Genomic DNA, 16,996 nt, shown 5'->3' on the forward strand with positions numbered 1-16,996 from the left:
TCATTGGTCCTGAGCTGCCATCTTGGACCATGGATAGCACTGACATATCTCTACATGAAAATCTCCCACTGCCAGTTATACAGGTAAACACACGAATAAAGCTTTTTGAATATTTCCATGCACATCTGCATCTAAATATTAAGATCCATACATTTCAATTGCAGATGTCCTGGTAAGGATCACAATTTACTGTACTAGTCCTTTCTCATTTTGGTTAGAGTAAGAGAGCAGGAGCATTTTCCCATGCTGGAATATGCAGTATATACTGTATATGACCTGCACTGTAGAGGTCATATTGTTTTAAAAGACATGACATTATTGGCCATCCAAAAGGGTGGAAATTTGCCGTTGGCATCACTATAAGAAAACTACACAAACAAGTAAGATAAATAAAGATGCATTTAAAACAATAGTACCAGACATGCAACAATGCATACTGTAGATCAGGTTGGTAGGTTGCAAAGGAACAGGTAGCGGGTTCATTCCGTGCTGAAAGCGAAGAAAGGAAACAACGTTTCGGCCGTGGAGCCTTCTTCAGGTGTGAGCACTATGCAGTATGGAATGCATACACACATCTCGCTCTGCCCATACCGCATTATTATTACATGAATCCTGTAGTTTCATACAGGAAACAGTCACTTAGCTATGTTAAATATCCCGACTGCACAGGTAACAAGGTATTTAACAAGGTAGTTTTGTTGGCCGTAGCCATTTTAAGAAACGTGTTTCATTTTTTAATTATCTTTACAAGTACGTTTGTAAGTAATGAATAAAAAAAGTTGAAAGTTGAAAGTTCCAGATTGTGATGGATTTCTGACGGTGCAGAGTATAGATGACATCCTTCCAAGAAAGTGCAGCAGACTGTTGGATTACTTCAAGTCTGGAGTCTGCCCCATGATTTAATCAAACAAGAGGTTATCAGAAGTTAACTTCGGCGTTTATTTTCATGGTGGAGAAACAGCAGTAGGAGTAAATTAATTTTAAAGTTTTTCCCATGTTGTGCTATATTAAACATTCCTGATACCTTGATCAAGATACAGTATAAACTGGCGAGATAATTTCTTCCTGTTTTAACAGCATTACATGTTCTGCAATACTTCAACTATGCGTTAGGATTTCTGAGATGAACCTGAATTCGCGTTGTCCGTAGTGAGAATAGCCAGCCCTCTCTGGCTTTCCATAGCTGACGTTTGGGAAAACCCATTCACGGAAGTTTGTGTTAAGTTTAATAGCTTCCTAGAGAGGGTGCAGGTAGTAACCTTGCATTCTTGTCGTTTATAATTTATTTAAAAACACACTTCCAGCGGATGTTCAACAATGGATTTAAGTCAAGAGTCAATACGAAAGACATTAGGAAAGGTTTGTACTTTCACACGTTGATGTGATGTATTTTTGTTTCTGTTTTAAGCACAATAACTGAAGATGATTAAATATGTGGTTTAGCTACTGGTATAACAAGATTTGCTGTTCTTCAGTTACTGAAAATGACATGCTTGAAAAAGCACGTGTTTTCTTTTAACCCTATCCAAATGAAACATACTGTAAATCATTTGTGTATAGAGTTAAAATAATTTCAATTTTTAGCTCTGTTGTTTCATTTACTAAACTTAGTAGGGAGATAATGTATTTGTAAACATATTTTACATTTGCAATATCTTGGTTCTTCTTGTGTAATCGTATTTATTACATCGAATGCTTGAAAGGATAAATCTAGACTTTATTTTCCAAAGCTTAACTTCTTAAACTGGTAAATTATTTTATATATGTAACTTACTTCCCACTAGTACAAGTTCAGAGACGTTGCCATTGAAGAACTACAGAAAGTTCATCGTGTGAACCCTGGATTTAAGCCATTGGTAGACACGTACAGTGAGTGAGACAAACTTTCTTGTTCATTTTGTGTTTACTTCATCGAGACAAGTCCTATTTTTTACGTCAAGCAACTATAGCAACCTACAGTATGACCTAAGACGGTGCTTACCATATATTTGTTAAATCTTTGATGGTATAGAATTTTAGAAGGAATAAGACCAATGGTTTACATTTTCTGATTGAAGTGGGGACTGCTTGATGGAATATATTGTTTTTGTACTTATAGAGCTAAAATCCTCTTTTGAATTTTCAGCTTTTAGCGATAGTTCCCAGAAGGACCTTTTGAAGCTGGTGGGGAATATTCCAGTCAGCTATCAAGGTATGGTTGGACTTCACATATTCGTAACAAGTACCAGGAAAGCATATCTGTATGTTCAATGGGAGGATTATATTACCCAGCTGAGGTCCTTGAAAAGGGTTTAATTGTACACATGAACTGGCTGATTGGTTAGCATTAGCTCACAGTGCCAGAAGGTAGAGAATTCATGTAGTAATAATAATTAATCATTAATAATTGCTTACAATTATATAGTGCTTTTCTGGACACTCCACTCAATTACTGTGTAGCTGTAGCTCTACAGTGGTCTTAGCGTACTCTTCACCTCAGAAAGTTTGTAATATGACGTGACATTCTTTGTCATTTTCCCAAGAGTAAGCCCAAATGAAGCAGGCATGTCAGCAGGGTTTTGAGGTCTCTTTAAAGGATTAGCACCTTAAAAGCTGGAAGAAGTTGTTAAATTTGCCCGGCTAAGCCAATAAAAACAAAAACAAATGTTGTTGTCCAGACCTAAGTTATTGTAAAAACCTACGTACTTATTCACTGGTCCACATTTAATTACTAACTAGACTACAGTTTGAAAATCATGTGTCCTCTGACTAAATCTCTTTCATTTAGAATACTGATTGTTTAGTGCAGTATTTTTTAATCCTGGTCCAAGTGACCACTGTGATATTTGCTTGTTGAGTTACAAAAGTTCCAAACCACTGAGGCTAATCAAATTCTCTAACTCAACTGCTGGCTTTGAAATAACCGTTTGAACCATTGTTCAGTTTAATAACATAATTTGCTGTTACAAATTAGCATTAACTGTAATAGAGTGGAATATTGCGGGCTCAAGCTCAGTTGCCTTGATATAGAGGTAAAAATTGGTTAAACAGGAGGTGATTGGGGGCGCTTCTATAAAATGCAGTCAGGGGTCTTTTCTGTTTTTTTTTTTCTGCGTCGTGCTCGGTTCTGCAGGTCGGTCATACAACCTTCCCATCCTGCTGTGGCTGCTGGACTCCTTCCCATTTACTCCTCCCATATGCCTCCTGCGGCCGACTCCCAGCATGATGATCCGAGTCGGGAAACACGTGGATGCCCGGGGCAGGATATACCTGCCCTACCTGCATAACTGGGACCATGTAAGCAGCCGAAACAGTGGTCTATTCACTAAAAGAGAAATACTGTTATGATCTAAAGATAATTTGCTGATATGCGCACGCTGCACACAAGTGTTTCTAAGCTGACAAACCACTGAAGACATCTTTGGCAGTGCTGCACTACTAATGTCAGCAACCTTTTGAACGTTTTCTTTTTAAAAATGTGGAGAGATTGGTTTTCCTTGTACAAAGCCATGTCCTAAATGTAGAGCAGTAAGAAATACATTCTGAATATGGCCTTTGTTCCTATTACGTGGCATTTCAAAGGTAGAAGAAGCATTTGTGTCTCTTCTTCCTTTGGCTTTGGAGAGCAAATAGCCTGTGGTTGATTTATCGCCTCGACTCCTTCTTGGCTTCTCTCTGTATTGTTCAGTGGGTCATCAGGCAGGGTGAGATTAGTAACTCGTCTTGTTGGTAAGTGGTGAAATAATAGGATTGTGGTTATAAAAAAGATTTGAATTTGGGGACGATGGCAGTGGTTTTATTCAGAAAATTTCAAACAAAGTAATTGTATTTCTTATGTATTCCAATGTCCTCAAACAAACAGGAGTGTGTTTCATTAGCACTGTGCAGTGTTCCTCAGACAACGTCTGGAGTTTCTAAGCTTGTTGTTGCAGTGGGCTCTTGTAACATCCTGCCTACTGTAAAAGTCACAGAAAACAAAATGAGAAAAAACGTATTCCACTTTTCTTGTTTCAGCACTTTGTTGGTGTGTCAGGGCAACACAGAAGGGCCTGTACACAGAATTCATGTACACACAGCTACACACAGGAATCCATGCCAACAAAAAGAGTTTTTCATATACAGTGACTGAAAATGCTGATGTAGAGAAAACGGCAAGTGCCCAGAAAAACAGATTTTCCCCTGACAAAATGTGTGCATTTGACATGAGACAGGTTTGTGAAAAGTCGATTCTTTAATTTTTAATCTTTTCAGCCAGCATCTTCCGTAAATGGTCTCCTCAGTGAGATGATTGCTAAGTTTGAAGAAGAGCCTCCTCTTTGCACTAAACCATCTGCAGATGAGAAAGATCCTGCTGAGCTCCTGGCCTACGTGGAGAAAATCTCGGGGGGTGCGTTTCTGCGTCTTGCTTTTCTTTGCTGTGACTGCTATTGTAAAGATGTTTTGTTTTAAAACTTTCAGACAAGATTTAGATCTTTTTTTTCTTATGTTTTTACCTTCTAAGTAATTTTGAAGGATCAGATTCTGTAGCATTTCCAGTGTTGTACTACAGGTCCTTTATACTGTACGTGTGTTATAAACTAAGAAACGACAAACTTGCTTTTTCATGGCAGGAATGTCCACCATGAACATCGGTCCTCCTGCCAGTGTGGGAAGAGTCTATCCTGAGCGGCCGGTGAACAAAGTCACTGTGGTTGGCGGTGGAGACTTAGGAGTGGCTTGCTTGATGAGTATCTTGGCCAAGGTGTTTCTTTTTTCCTTCTAGCAAGGCTGCACAAAATATTGTCTCGTCATCAAGCTTGTCATCAAGGTGTTTCTTTCCTTGGTGATCTCGCAGGGCAGTGTGGATAAGATAGTCCTCATTGACTTCTCAGAGCACTCGTCGAAAGGAGGGACTATGGATCTAGAGATCTTCAGCCTGCCCAAGGTGGAGGTTGCCAGAGGTACACTTTCTTTTTCTTGACTGTGGCCTGCATTCAGCTTCTCAGTCTCTTACCACACCACTAAAAACTGCAATAGGAGTGTGGTGGAAGACATTTTGTATGCGTTCCTCCCAAGTTTTTCTTGCTTCAGTGCAGTCGGTCTGCTATGAAAAATCACTTATTGCTTTAATATATTGTATTGGCTACCTAATTATTATTATCTACAGTGTGAACAAAGGTATTGAGAGTTCGAAGTAAGTCTCTGCAATTTTCTGTGTTGTACTCTTTACTCCGATGGAATGCGTGACCTACTGTACGAGTCACTTTTATAATGGCATATGGTTGTACTGACATATGGCTTTGCTTAACTCAACCTGAGCCTGTTTTGTGAATTTTGCTGCATTGTAATGGATATGGACGTTTGCTGCAGTGATGCAGCTAAACACCCCCGTGAGGCAGTTTTGAACTTTAGCAGACGGCAGAGATCACTCATTACAGATAATTTCAAAGAGGGTCATCTAGCAGCTCTGCTCCTCATTAAACCATTTACAGGCCCTTGTAAAGCTATGGATTACTGTAACGCTACAGAAATCCACACCATACTATCCTCTAGATGTATTAAAATGTTTAAAATACTCTCTGTGAGAGTGAAATGCTGAACCCCCCCTGCATTTCTCCTTTCCTAGATCTCTCGGCCTCGGCAGACTCTAAGGTTGTTGTGGTGACGTCCAACGCCTGGAGTGATGACGAGTCCTTCGTGAGCGTCGTGCAGACCAACGTGGATCTCTACCAGGGGATAATCCCGTGCCTGGCTCGCTGCAGTCCCAGCGCGGTGCTGCTCATCGCGTCACAGCCAGGTACACCCTTATTCGGCACGTTGACGTGGAGAGGTCAGACTAGACTAGCGCTCGATTAATTGTAGCTGGTCAGTGGAGGTTCTGTTTGAAACACATGATCAGAAAAGTTTCCAGTATCATGGGATTAAGGGTGTTCTGTTTTTTTTTTTGCATATCCAGTTGGTTTGTGCTGATGGAAATCTATATGCTGTTTATTCCAAAGTACTGCAGCGTAGAGCACTTTTTAGGGATTTTTTAAGGGTGTTATCTTGGACAGCTGTACGCAGCAAATCTATTGGGTTAGAAGAGCCAAGAAACAAAGACGCTTCATAGACTGATTGTCTTGGCCTTTGTGAACAAGGGCAGTACCCAGAGGCATCGTCCAGATCAATAAACTAAGAACAAATGTAGCTGTTTTAAACTTTAATTCAAACCTGTTTGAAAAGATCTGGGCCTTTTCATACCAAAATGACTCATTACATCATATTTAAAACTTGCATGGATGTTATCTGAAGAAAAAAAAACATAAATCACTTAGAATGTCACTCAGTTTTACCAAATATGTGTAAAAGTGGTGGATGAGGTTCCTACAGTTTGTGTGACATCTGACATTGAATATTGTCCAGGATTTTTTAAATTGCAGATGTAGACATTATCCTTTTATACAGTACCAAAAAATTCTCTCTCAGACTCTGCTGTATGCTTCAAAAAGTAGTTAACGTTAATGTGTTTCTACGTTCTTTGAAATAAATCCAAAGTAAATTCTCAGCTGCATGTTTTTTCTCTGAAAAATTCTCTCAAAATGGACAAAATGATTTTACTGTCTGCTTCTATTTTTTAAAGGTATGTGAAACTCTTAAATTGATGTATATTCCAAGGATACATGCCACATGTAATAGTGGCAGACATTCCTGGTAATCTATCTTTGCATAGGCTATCTTGTCACCCAACTAGCCTTCCTCTGCTAACTATTGATTTGAAAACTGCATGAAAAAGCTGATATATGATTAATTGTATTCAATTATTTAGCTGAATAATGTGTTATGCAGGATGTTTTGCATTTACTGATTCTATGAAACTTCAGCAGCAAGAAACACAAGTTTTAATATGGGCCATTTCACTGCAGGCTCTCCACAAGGAACAAAGAATAAAGAATACATTGTGTTTGAGAAGAGTTTACCAGTTTTCGGTTCTGTTTATCATTAATAAAAATATTCTATTCTGAGACAGGAAATTGTCAAGCTTTGCCACTTAGCTACCAGCCCAGCGCTGGTAAATGTGCCATCATTTTCCCAGTTGTCACAGTATCTCAATCTGAGATGCCTTCTACGTGTTGTTTAAAAAGCTTGATTAGAAACAGGTTACATGTAACAAAGCACAGGCTCCTTCGATTTGTATTATTCACTCAGTGCAAAATTTTCCAGTTCCACTCGTGTATCCATATGAAACAGTCTTTTCCAGTTGGAAAGCTCTGTCTTCGAATCAAACCAATAAAAAACTTCTTCATACCTGCTTGCTTTGGGAAGCAAGGTGTTGGTTCATTCTGTTTGACCTGAAATGAAACAGTTCTGGGGTCTGGGGTCTGAGGTCTGGAATCATTTCAACATGTTAGTCAGTTATTCACATTATAAGAATTAACTTCTATTTTATACAGCACCTTTAAAAGTGACTTCGCAAAGTGCTTTACAGTAAGAAAGAAAAGAGCACAATGAGAGGAGGTGGCAAATTGCAACTTTTTGGCAAAATCAGCGCCACCGTTTCCTGCACTGGCTCTTCCTTCCATTGCTGGGTCTGGCCTGCGGGCCTTGTGCTTCCTTGCAGTGGACATCATGACCCATGTGGCCTGGAAGCAGAGCGGGCTGCCCCCGTCTCGTGTCATCGGCACAGGCTGCAACCTGGACTCGGAGCGCCTCAACTACATCGTCTCCACGGTCCTCTTGTCACGGGCGGCTGGATCCCAGCCCTGGGTCGTCGGAGAGCTCTCCGACAGCAAAGGTACAGCGGGCGTGCATTGTACACCCCAAATCAAACAAAAAATGCTTGGGATGTCATCCAGTTGTTTTTTCTTTGGGAAAAATACTTGGTCTGTTGTTCTTCCCTGCGGCATAAAAATGTCTGTTACCACAGCTGGAATAAGAAGACAGCTTGTTTGATACTTTCTTTGTGAAATTCCTCCAGATTTCTGGGGAAGCTACTCGAGTCCAGTTTAAATCATGGCAATTTGTGACCATTGCGTTAACAGCAATGTGATATATTTTTTAGTGCCGGCCTGGAGTTCTTCAGCACCAGCAACAGACAGCCAGCCAGAAATAACACCAGGACCCACCTCTACAAAACCACTTACAGACAGGTAATCAGACAACCCGTTATATAATGCACTGTACTGTATTGTTAAACCAACAGTAGTGCGTTATCTTTTAATTACACCAAATGAGTGAATGAAATAATGCATTCATTTTCTAATTTAATCAGAGATAAGGAAGAGTTGGCTTTTCCTCTGTCTCTGCTCATGGAGGTACTGTATTTCTGTTGATACGTGTAAATAGGAAAGGTCATAATTGTGTTAGTACCCACTGTACCCCAATCTAGACATAAAGGATGTAAAATATCACAGGTAACACAGATAAATGATGCATTAAGGTTGCATTTAAACAACATTCTTCATTATATATCCAGAAACATTTTGTGAAATTCAGATATAAGAGCAGTGTTTCTAAAAATAGTGTATTTTGGCTTGTATGTAAATGTTTGTTGACTGCTTAAACTGTAGTAATAAAATACATTTACAACAGTATCTAAGTCAGTAAATAAGGACAAAAGATGACAAGTCTGATTTTATTACAATGACAAGTATTTTTAGAAACATAAGTTGCTTTGTGAAAGTATGCTGCGACTGAATGTAAGGGACAGATCTGAAGATGCAGATTTTTGTTTTTAGAGCATTCGAGATTCTCAAGGGGAGGGGTCAGCGGTCATTGTCCGTTGGACTCTCAGTGGCTGACATTGTCCACAGCATCCTGGCTGATCAGAGGAAGACACACTCTGTCTCTACGCTGGCACAGGTAAGTCTCGGTAAAAGTTATTTTTGACATTTGGGAAGAGCAGAAAAGAATGGTATAGATGCTTTCTGTATCAGGGAGGAGCACTGGTGACAGCTGTAAAATTGAGGTAAAAAAGATTGAAAAAAGTTAAGACACACTAAAAGTTGCAGTTACAATATCTTAGAAAAATATCCGTTTAATCAGGATCATTGTAATCAGTGTTTATCACTGCATTGGTTTCAGTTTATGGTGGTGAACATGAATTTGATTTGTACATAAGTAAGAAAAATTGATTATATAACTGTAGCTATGGTACATCACCCACAAGTAGAACACAGGCCCGTGTTCCTGTGAGCTTTTGTGAAACAAGTATTAGGAAATCTGACACTTGACACTAAGTTCAATGTAGAGTGTTTTAGCCAGCACTGAGAGTGAGCTGAATGTGTAAGAGACCGACAGAACTCTGGTTCTGGACCCCCACAGACAAACACGGCCGCACCCATTTGGAAAGTGTTTGGCTGCGAGTCTGACATTGTAGGATACAATAGCTACATTTAATACAGTGAGTTTAGGGAAGGTGCACATAAGCTCCCAGACCATCTGTAAAAGGTGGTGCTGAAAAGCTAGTTTGGGATTTTGTCATCCAAGTCTGGTGCCAGGACGCCAAGAGATGTATTGCAAATCACCCCCCTCAAAAAGGCAACAGCTGAGGAAACGAATGTTTGAAAGGAGTAGAAACAGATCTTCCTCATGGGTCCTTCTAACTGAGTGTCCAGGGAACTCAGCCTGTTGTGAAATCAGATGAACAGGAGCACATGTGAGTTCTGTACAGCTGTGACTAATTAGTTCACTTCAGCTCTGTCCTCATGGTATTGATACAGAGATGCAAGTCACTCCAATACAAGCTAGAAGCTTCCTTTACAGATGACTTCTAGGAAATGACCGCTCTTAGGCAGTGAAGAAATGGGTGCTCTTGACTCGAGCAGAATCCAGTGTCCTCTCTCATGCTGGGACTGTGTTGCAGGGATGGGGAGGTGTCTGTGGAGAGGTGTTCCTCAGCCTGCCCTGTGAGCTGGGCACAGGGGGAGTGGCACGGATTTCAAAACTGACTCTGGGGCAGGAGGAGGACTTGAAGTTGAGGAACAGCGCAACATCGCTAAGGAACTTCATTCAGCAGCTCCGGATATAAAGACAAGGGTGCACTGCATGCTTCCACACCACCTGTCTTGAAGGTGACGCGACCTGATATGTCAGTGTTGAGCTTCTGGCACTTTAATCTGAATCTTTGCCTTGTGCGTGTCCATTGTAACAGAGGATAACCAAAACAGCATGTTTTAGTTTACAACACACAAGAACTTTGGTGGTACTGAAAAAGTCTCTTAGAATTTAATTTCTAATGGATGTGGTAACCATACTTTACTAATCAGTAGCTCAGAAAAGAAATAGGCCTCTTTGATGACCTGTACTCAAGTGTGTTGTTTAGAAGATGATCAGTGTAACCAACAGAAAAATGTCTGCTAAGGGTTATAGCTTGTTATGATTTGTTATGGCTAAAGATTAGCAGTCACTGTAAAAAAAGAGTGATTCTTTTTTACACCAATTTTGTTATTTATCTCCTGTACTTTAAGATATAGGTACACTAAACATTTTATGCCAGTACACATTAGAAGTATATAAACAGATTTGTATATAATGGCAATAATAAATTCCCCCCAAATCCAGTTGATATTCTTGAAAACTCTTGAAATCATAGGGACATGATGCCTCAAGATGTCATGAATCACAAACTGGGATAATCTTTGTACAGTATGTGTTACATTTTACAGAGGATATTGAACATGGAAGAAATTTTTGTTGTAGATTGAAGTTTTACCAGCTGCACTGTTGTCTTATTTCAGTATGCCTGTGCATACAGGGCTCTCCACATGTTGTTTTTGTAGTCTGTTTAAAAGTAGTTTTGAGTGTCAAGTGTAGCTTTTTCAAATACTGTATTGGTCAAATATTGTTTCCATCAATGTTTACTTACTAGTGCAATATACCATCATGGTTCATATCATTATGACAGTAGACTACATTCCTGTTCTTCAGATTATTTTGATTATGATGATTTTTTTGTGACTAAATGACCTCTATTATGTTTAATTTTTGTTTAATACACACCATCATGCGACATGTCTTAAACTTGATTTTGTATACATGGCAGAACTAAGATTTATTTTAGGAAGAACTTTATGGATTGCTATCAATTCAACCACACAAGTAACACAGTACCGGTTTTTGTCCTTTATCTGTGCATTTTTGTGTTTTTTCAGTTTCTTTACAATAACCCTTTGCACAGCTATTAAAAATATATGCTGGAAAACGTTTGTGACCATGTGTAGATCTTACAGATGAAGGAAAGTAAGCAGGGTGTAAAATAATGGGAATATCAGAAATCTCTGCTTGCTTGAATTGAGCACTGATATTTCACATTTACATGTTTGTAATCCAGACTAAACCCATTTTAAAACATACAGTAAGCACTAATGTGACAACATGTAAAGATACAGGGTATATTTGAATTTGACCTCTGTCACAGCAACCTCAGCTACCTGTCCACACCCAAGTCTCATGGGTTTGCCATCCAGCTCCAGCCATTACTAATAAGACCACACTGGAGTACAACTCTCATTCTCCCTCTTCTAACAGTCTGGAGCTTAGACACAAACTCCGACTTCTTCCTAGCTATTCTTAGAACCCACTTAATTAGCCCAAAGACATGACTAATTCCACACAGGGCACCTCACACCAGCTCCTTTCCCTCATGTGGAATTACACTCCCTCTGAGTGCTAATTGCTCGATCACACCAGGTGTGCCTCAGTCCACAGATGTTCTCCATTAGCAGGTGGCTCTCTCACAAAGGCACCTCTGTATGTCATAAGCACTCTTTATGTTTGACATAGTATACCAATACAATACAATTTCAATACATGGGCATCGGAAACCAGCTGTAAACTAATATAAATGCAGTATATCTTCACATCAAATATTTTAATGGCTTCGATATGAGCTCTGACAATTGGCCAGCTACATGTCAGAGGGAAGTTGACTTTTAGGGGGTGTAAAATGTACATGCAAGCAGTGAATCTGTGCAGTAGACGGTACCAGTATACCTCTTGCCAAGGCCCTGTCATACAACAGACTGTCTCAAGAATTGACTGCAATCCTGCAGCAGATAGACATGATCAGAACTATGTAGGGGGGTCTGCTGCCTTGAATGTCACCAGAAAGCATTGTCCCCATTCGCACTTTGCTAGGAATATCAATGATTTTAGATAAGACTTTTTCCTAATGTTAGTGCCACTATTGTCTGGACATCTGTGCATGTATAGTATTGTCAGACTCATTGACTCGCTGTTAATTCTACCCACTCAAGAAAAACAGTCCAGCCAGACATGAGAAATTTTTTTAAATATATTTTCTGGTTCTCAAACGTTAACAGCCACACCATCTTGACAATATGTACATGTTACAGAATGCAATAAAACCAAAACCTTTTGGTTGGAGCCCTTTCAACTCCTTAAAAAAGGAATGTACAAACACTATTAAAAAAACGTTAATAAAAATGGACATGAAGGAAGCTCTTTTCAGTTTTTGTTTTCGCTTATAATACAAACAAAAGTGCAAACTTTTGAAAGAAAAATAATTTCTGAAAGCCATTACTGTCCTTTCGTGACTGGAAGTAACCCCTGCCCCAGAACTGATTCCTTGAAAATCTCTAGAGCACTTTTGTAGACTTGGTAAATAACCGTTAAAAAGCTGTTATTATTCCTGAGCTGCTGTGCAGTGTAACTGCATTTTTTCTTCTGGGGTGAGAAGGGGGAGATGGGAGATGTGTGCTTCAGAAGGACGGATACTAGGCAGTTTTCACATAAGACACCGTTCAACTGAAAACAGAACACACTGGCAATAATTTCGTGAAAGGCCACATCCGAGTTGACCATTTGTACAAAACATTTCTCGCATACTATATTGTTTAAAAAAATAATACCATCGTTTAAAGCAAACCTATGTGCAAAACAATTTTGTTCCACTAGGTGGTAATATTGAGTTATAAATAGTAGAATTAAAAGGCAACAGAATTTCTATGCAGGGCTCTATTTGCAAGGCTAAAGCAATTAGCTTTTTTTTTACATTACTCTTATGTACAGAACCACTTTTATAAATGATCATGAATATTGTATTTGTTTTTTACAAATGCAAACTGTGAAACTTCTGCATCCTAACAGTACTTAGGCAAACACTCTTAAAGCCTTTTTCATCTGCAACCGGAGGCCAAGTGTCCAAGTGTATAAAGTCTCTTAAAAAGTTTCTTTACTCTATCAAGCACAAAAAGGCAATTTGCAAAAATGTTAAAAGGACAAAAAACCATCTGGATTTAAACAATGGTATTTGTGCATTTCCAGGTCCACGTGTAGAAGATGTTAATCGTAACTGCAGTGATAAACACTGAAGTAAGGGCGTTTCGCTGTCCTGCTAAAAGAGGGGACCTGTTGTGACCCACACAGCTCATCACAGATTGCTGTCCAGTGAGCTGGCCTGGAGGAGGTGGTATTTCTGTAACTTGATGTAAGAGCTTGGAATTCATCCCACACGCTTGCAAGTCCTTATAAAGCACCTTGTGGAACATGAACACTTGTTTTTATCTAAAGTTCCTAACAATATTTCACGTCTTGCTAATCAAATATGTATTTTTTGTATCATTGTTGCGGATTCTTTTATACAAATTATATTCTCACTTTACACATAGAAAATATCTACATTATTCCTACAAAAAATCCATTTCATTTCTATAACAAATATGAAATGAACTGGCATTTAATACTGCAAAGTTATTTGTGTTTCGATATTTAAAGAGAATTCACCTTAAAAATTGTCAATGTAACTGGAAAAAAAATGCTTCTCAATACATTAAATTAATGGAGTCTTAGTCAAAGCACACTCTCCATGTAATAGGTTTCCTGTTTAAATTTCTCAAGCCATGGCCCCTAAAAACATGAATAGTAAATGCTTTAATACGTACAGTATTTACAGGAGCAATACAAAGCACAGTACCACAGTGGGAGTTTTCTAAACTATCATTATTTGTAGTTCCAAAATGTTATGCAGCAAAATGGATATTGGTCACTCATATTGCTCTTTGAAATACTGTGAGCCTGCTCACCATTATTACTCAGAAGAATTGTGCCTGTTAGGCTTAGGCCAGCTTGGTGTGCTCAGAAAAAACTGAATATAGAAATAACACGTATCACAAAATTGAAAAACTACGTGTAGTATTAGGATTACTGCTTCACCTCCAACTGATACAGCTGGAACAGTGTATTTCAATGACCAACTTGGATTTTTTCAAGAATTTAAAATTGTTTGAAAAAAGAAAAATACTTACAAAAAAGCACCAGTTTTCCTGACATTCTTTCGTACCATAATTTAAAACTAAGAATATATTTCTAACTAGAAGGAATTTTCTGTTCTTTGTATAGTACTGCTTAGAAGAATTAGAATCTAAGACATAGATGGCTAAATAAAATACCAAATTCTACTTTGGATGTTATTATAATAATAATAATAATAATAATAATAATAATAATAATAATCCTTCAAATAAGAATGGAATTAACTTTAAATATCTGCCCTGCACTCAACCATATTTCAAATAGAAATTGCTTTAAGATCCAAGTGTCCTGAACTCATTCCTTTTCAAAACTAATGCTTTTTTGAAAATGCATGGTCTTTGTATTTCTCAATTGTGAAAGATGCTTAAACTAACCACTATAAAAAATTAAAATCAATGTTTTAAAAAAAACTGAAAAGGCATTAAGAAAGGTTCTTGCTTGAAAATGGTGAAATTAAAAGAAATTGTTTTTCACTCTCAATGAACTCCAAGAATTTACATGACAGCAACTTTGCTGTAAATTGCTAAGATACTTGTTGAAACATAAGAAAAGGATCCCCATCCAGTCCAAAGTAACCGAAATACAGATTTAAAACGTCACTGATTTTGGAACTTGGTGACCAGGAGCATGTGTCCGGTAAAAATCAGAGTCGGAATGTGTCACAGGGACGCCCGGAGGTCCTCTCTTTGCCAGAGCGTGTGGAGAACGTTTTGGAGCTGTTATTGCGGAAGGCGTCGGTCTCGGGAGCACATTAGAAGAAGCGCACTGGAAGTCCTTTGCCTCTCCTTCTTCCACAATAAAGAGGGTTCCAGCCTCCATGCAGCTCTCGGGGAGCTGGCGGTTATCCTGGATGGGCCTGGAGGGTCCCATTTGTTTCCCCAGACTGTGGCCCGTGCCAGGATCTCCCCATCCTGGGGGAGTGCCCTGGGGCGGCTGAAATGGGCGTAGTCTCTCACGGAACGGCGGGGCGGGCAGATCCAGAGGATCGCCAGCGCCCTGTCGGTTTGGATCATCCGGCCCGAGAACCGCCAGGGAAGGAGAGTCTGAGTTGGCGGAAGGAGGCAGGGCAGCCTGCTTTGGAGGGAAGAAGGCCACGGGTGGGGGTGGGGGAGGAAACATCATGGGATCGTTGGACTCGGGAGGTACTGGAAGGCTTGAACTCCCCTCTGGAGGCTCAGGCGGTGTCAGCGCAGCCGCCGAGTCCGGCAACACATGCGGATACGGATCCTCTGCTCCCTCTTCCATGTTATCGTAGTGCGACGTGTTCGACGACCTCCTTTCCCCGGAGTGACCAGGCACTCCGAGGCTGCCCGGGAATCCTGTGGCGTCCACGTCGGCACATGAGGGGTCCTCAGATATCAGGAGGGGAGCGAGGTCTGGAGGCTTCGGCGGGACGCCTGGGCAAGGCATCTCGGCTTGAGGTACCTCTGCCTCCACGGAGGGGGTCGCGCAAGAGCGTCGTCCAGGCTGCACGTCTGGGGGGTCTGCGCAAAACTGAGGCAGGGGAGGAGGAGGGGGAGGAAGCGGCAGATGTTCTTCCAGGAGCTGCACAGGCAACGCGACGGGGTCTCCAGCCGTTTCGGGGGGTTCATACGGCGGCGGCCACTCACTGGGCTCCCCTTGCGGTTCACCGTCGGCTGCCTGGTCCTCCTCCTTCTCGTCTCCCACCGAGCCACCTGCGCCTGCCGCCGGGAGAGCTCCTTTCGCCTCCAGCTGCCGTCTGGAAACAACACCTCCGTGCGGGCCAGGGAGATCTGCTCTGTTATCCGAACTTGTGTCCTTTCCCCCTGGAATTCTATCCGCAGTCTGAGGTATGGTGTTGACTGGTATTTGGATTCCGGAAGGACCTCTGTCTTCTGGGGTGTGGGGCCAGCTCCTGACTGGGGTTTTTACTTCATGACTGTGCACCATGACAGGACTGGGAGAGGGCAATGTCACATTTTCCCCATTAGGTGTTTTTGGGTCCCGTTCATGGAGTGGAGAAGGGCTTTTATCTGGCAGAACTGTCTCCTGCTCTCTGTCAGTTCTAAGGTCTACTGTCCCTGGTACAGTTTTGCTTTTGTCATTGGCAGCTTGGCAGGGTTTTACTGGTACAAGCAAAACTGGCAGTTCCTGGCCAAGGGGATTCTTTGGAAACTCTTCAGGTTTAGCTAGAAACAAAAGACACATTGGTAAATACAGAGCACCTCAAACCTTTTTCTAATTGTAACTGCAGGTCGCATTTCTAAAATAATTTTGCAGCTATATTCTTATAGTTGTTGCATTTTCATGTTTTAAATCCATTATTTAATGTCAAATCTCCCCCTGAGATAATGCTTCTGCATATACAGGGGTGAGTTGTCTCTGAACAGCCTATTACAAACTTTCTTAGAACGTAGACACCATTAGACATTCAAACCAACTTAAAAATGCTACTGTCTTACATCTATTTAGAAACAGTAATAATTAAACTCAATAACTGTGGCAGAACCTGGAGGAGGAAGATCAAGCTTCATTTTGCGTAGTTCTAACATGGATGCTTGGAGCTGCTCAATGACTGAGTCGTCATTTAAGCTGAAAGATCCTGCGATCTTCTCCTGTAGAAACTCCCGAAGATCTTCTAGCGACATTTTGAGTAAACGTTCTGAAAAATAACAAATGAAAAATATACCAAATTGAAGTATTTTTCCCATTTATTTACAAAAGTGTTCTCTACTTTTAAAACTGCAGTTTTTTAAAGGCCGGATATTGAGTTTCGCGTCAAGGTACTTTGAGATTATTGAGATTAAACTTGTTGAAGTGAGGCCAA

At 40.3% G+C, this 16,996-nt stretch overlaps 2 protein-coding genes across 3 annotated transcripts in view; one reads left to right on the forward strand and one right to left on the reverse strand.

Annotated features, from left to right (window-relative positions):
• Window positions 1-1,200: 1,200 nt before the first annotated feature.
• uevld (UEV and lactate/malate dehyrogenase domains) lies at window positions 1,201-11,137 on the forward strand. The gene is made up of 12 exons (XM_015338316.2): window positions 1,201-1,359; window positions 1,785-1,869; window positions 2,126-2,191; window positions 3,113-3,276; window positions 4,231-4,366; window positions 4,590-4,720; window positions 4,814-4,919; window positions 5,585-5,755; window positions 7,556-7,729; window positions 7,997-8,084; window positions 8,673-8,796; window positions 9,800-11,137. Exons 1-12 carry the CDS (start codon window positions 1,318-1,320, stop codon window positions 9,962-9,964), a joined length of 1,452 nt encoding a protein of 483 aa, XP_015193802.1. The 5' UTR covers window positions 1,201-1,317; the 3' UTR covers window positions 9,965-11,137.
• A 1,078-nt stretch (window positions 11,138-12,215) lies between these two features.
• LOC102689028 (USP6 N-terminal-like protein) overlaps window positions 12,216-16,996 on the reverse strand; it is a 46,514-nt gene continuing 41,733 nt past the window's right edge. For both annotated transcript variants that reach the window (XM_015338314.2, XM_015338313.2), the window contains exons 13-14: window positions 16,679-16,831; window positions 12,216-16,358 (exon numbers count right to left, since the gene is read on the reverse strand). In XM_015338314.2, the coding sequence (XP_015193800.2) occupies window positions 14,797-16,358; window positions 16,679-16,831 (1,715 nt within the window). In that variant the 3' untranslated portion in view covers window positions 12,216-14,796. The remainder of the gene's footprint in view (window positions 16,359-16,678; window positions 16,832-16,996) is intronic.

Source organism: Lepisosteus oculatus, chromosome 21, assembly GCF_040954835.1.
Source record: "Lepisosteus oculatus isolate fLepOcu1 chromosome 21, fLepOcu1.hap2, whole genome shotgun sequence".
Lineage (NCBI taxonomy): Eukaryota > Metazoa > Chordata > Actinopteri > Semionotiformes > Lepisosteidae > Lepisosteus > Lepisosteus oculatus.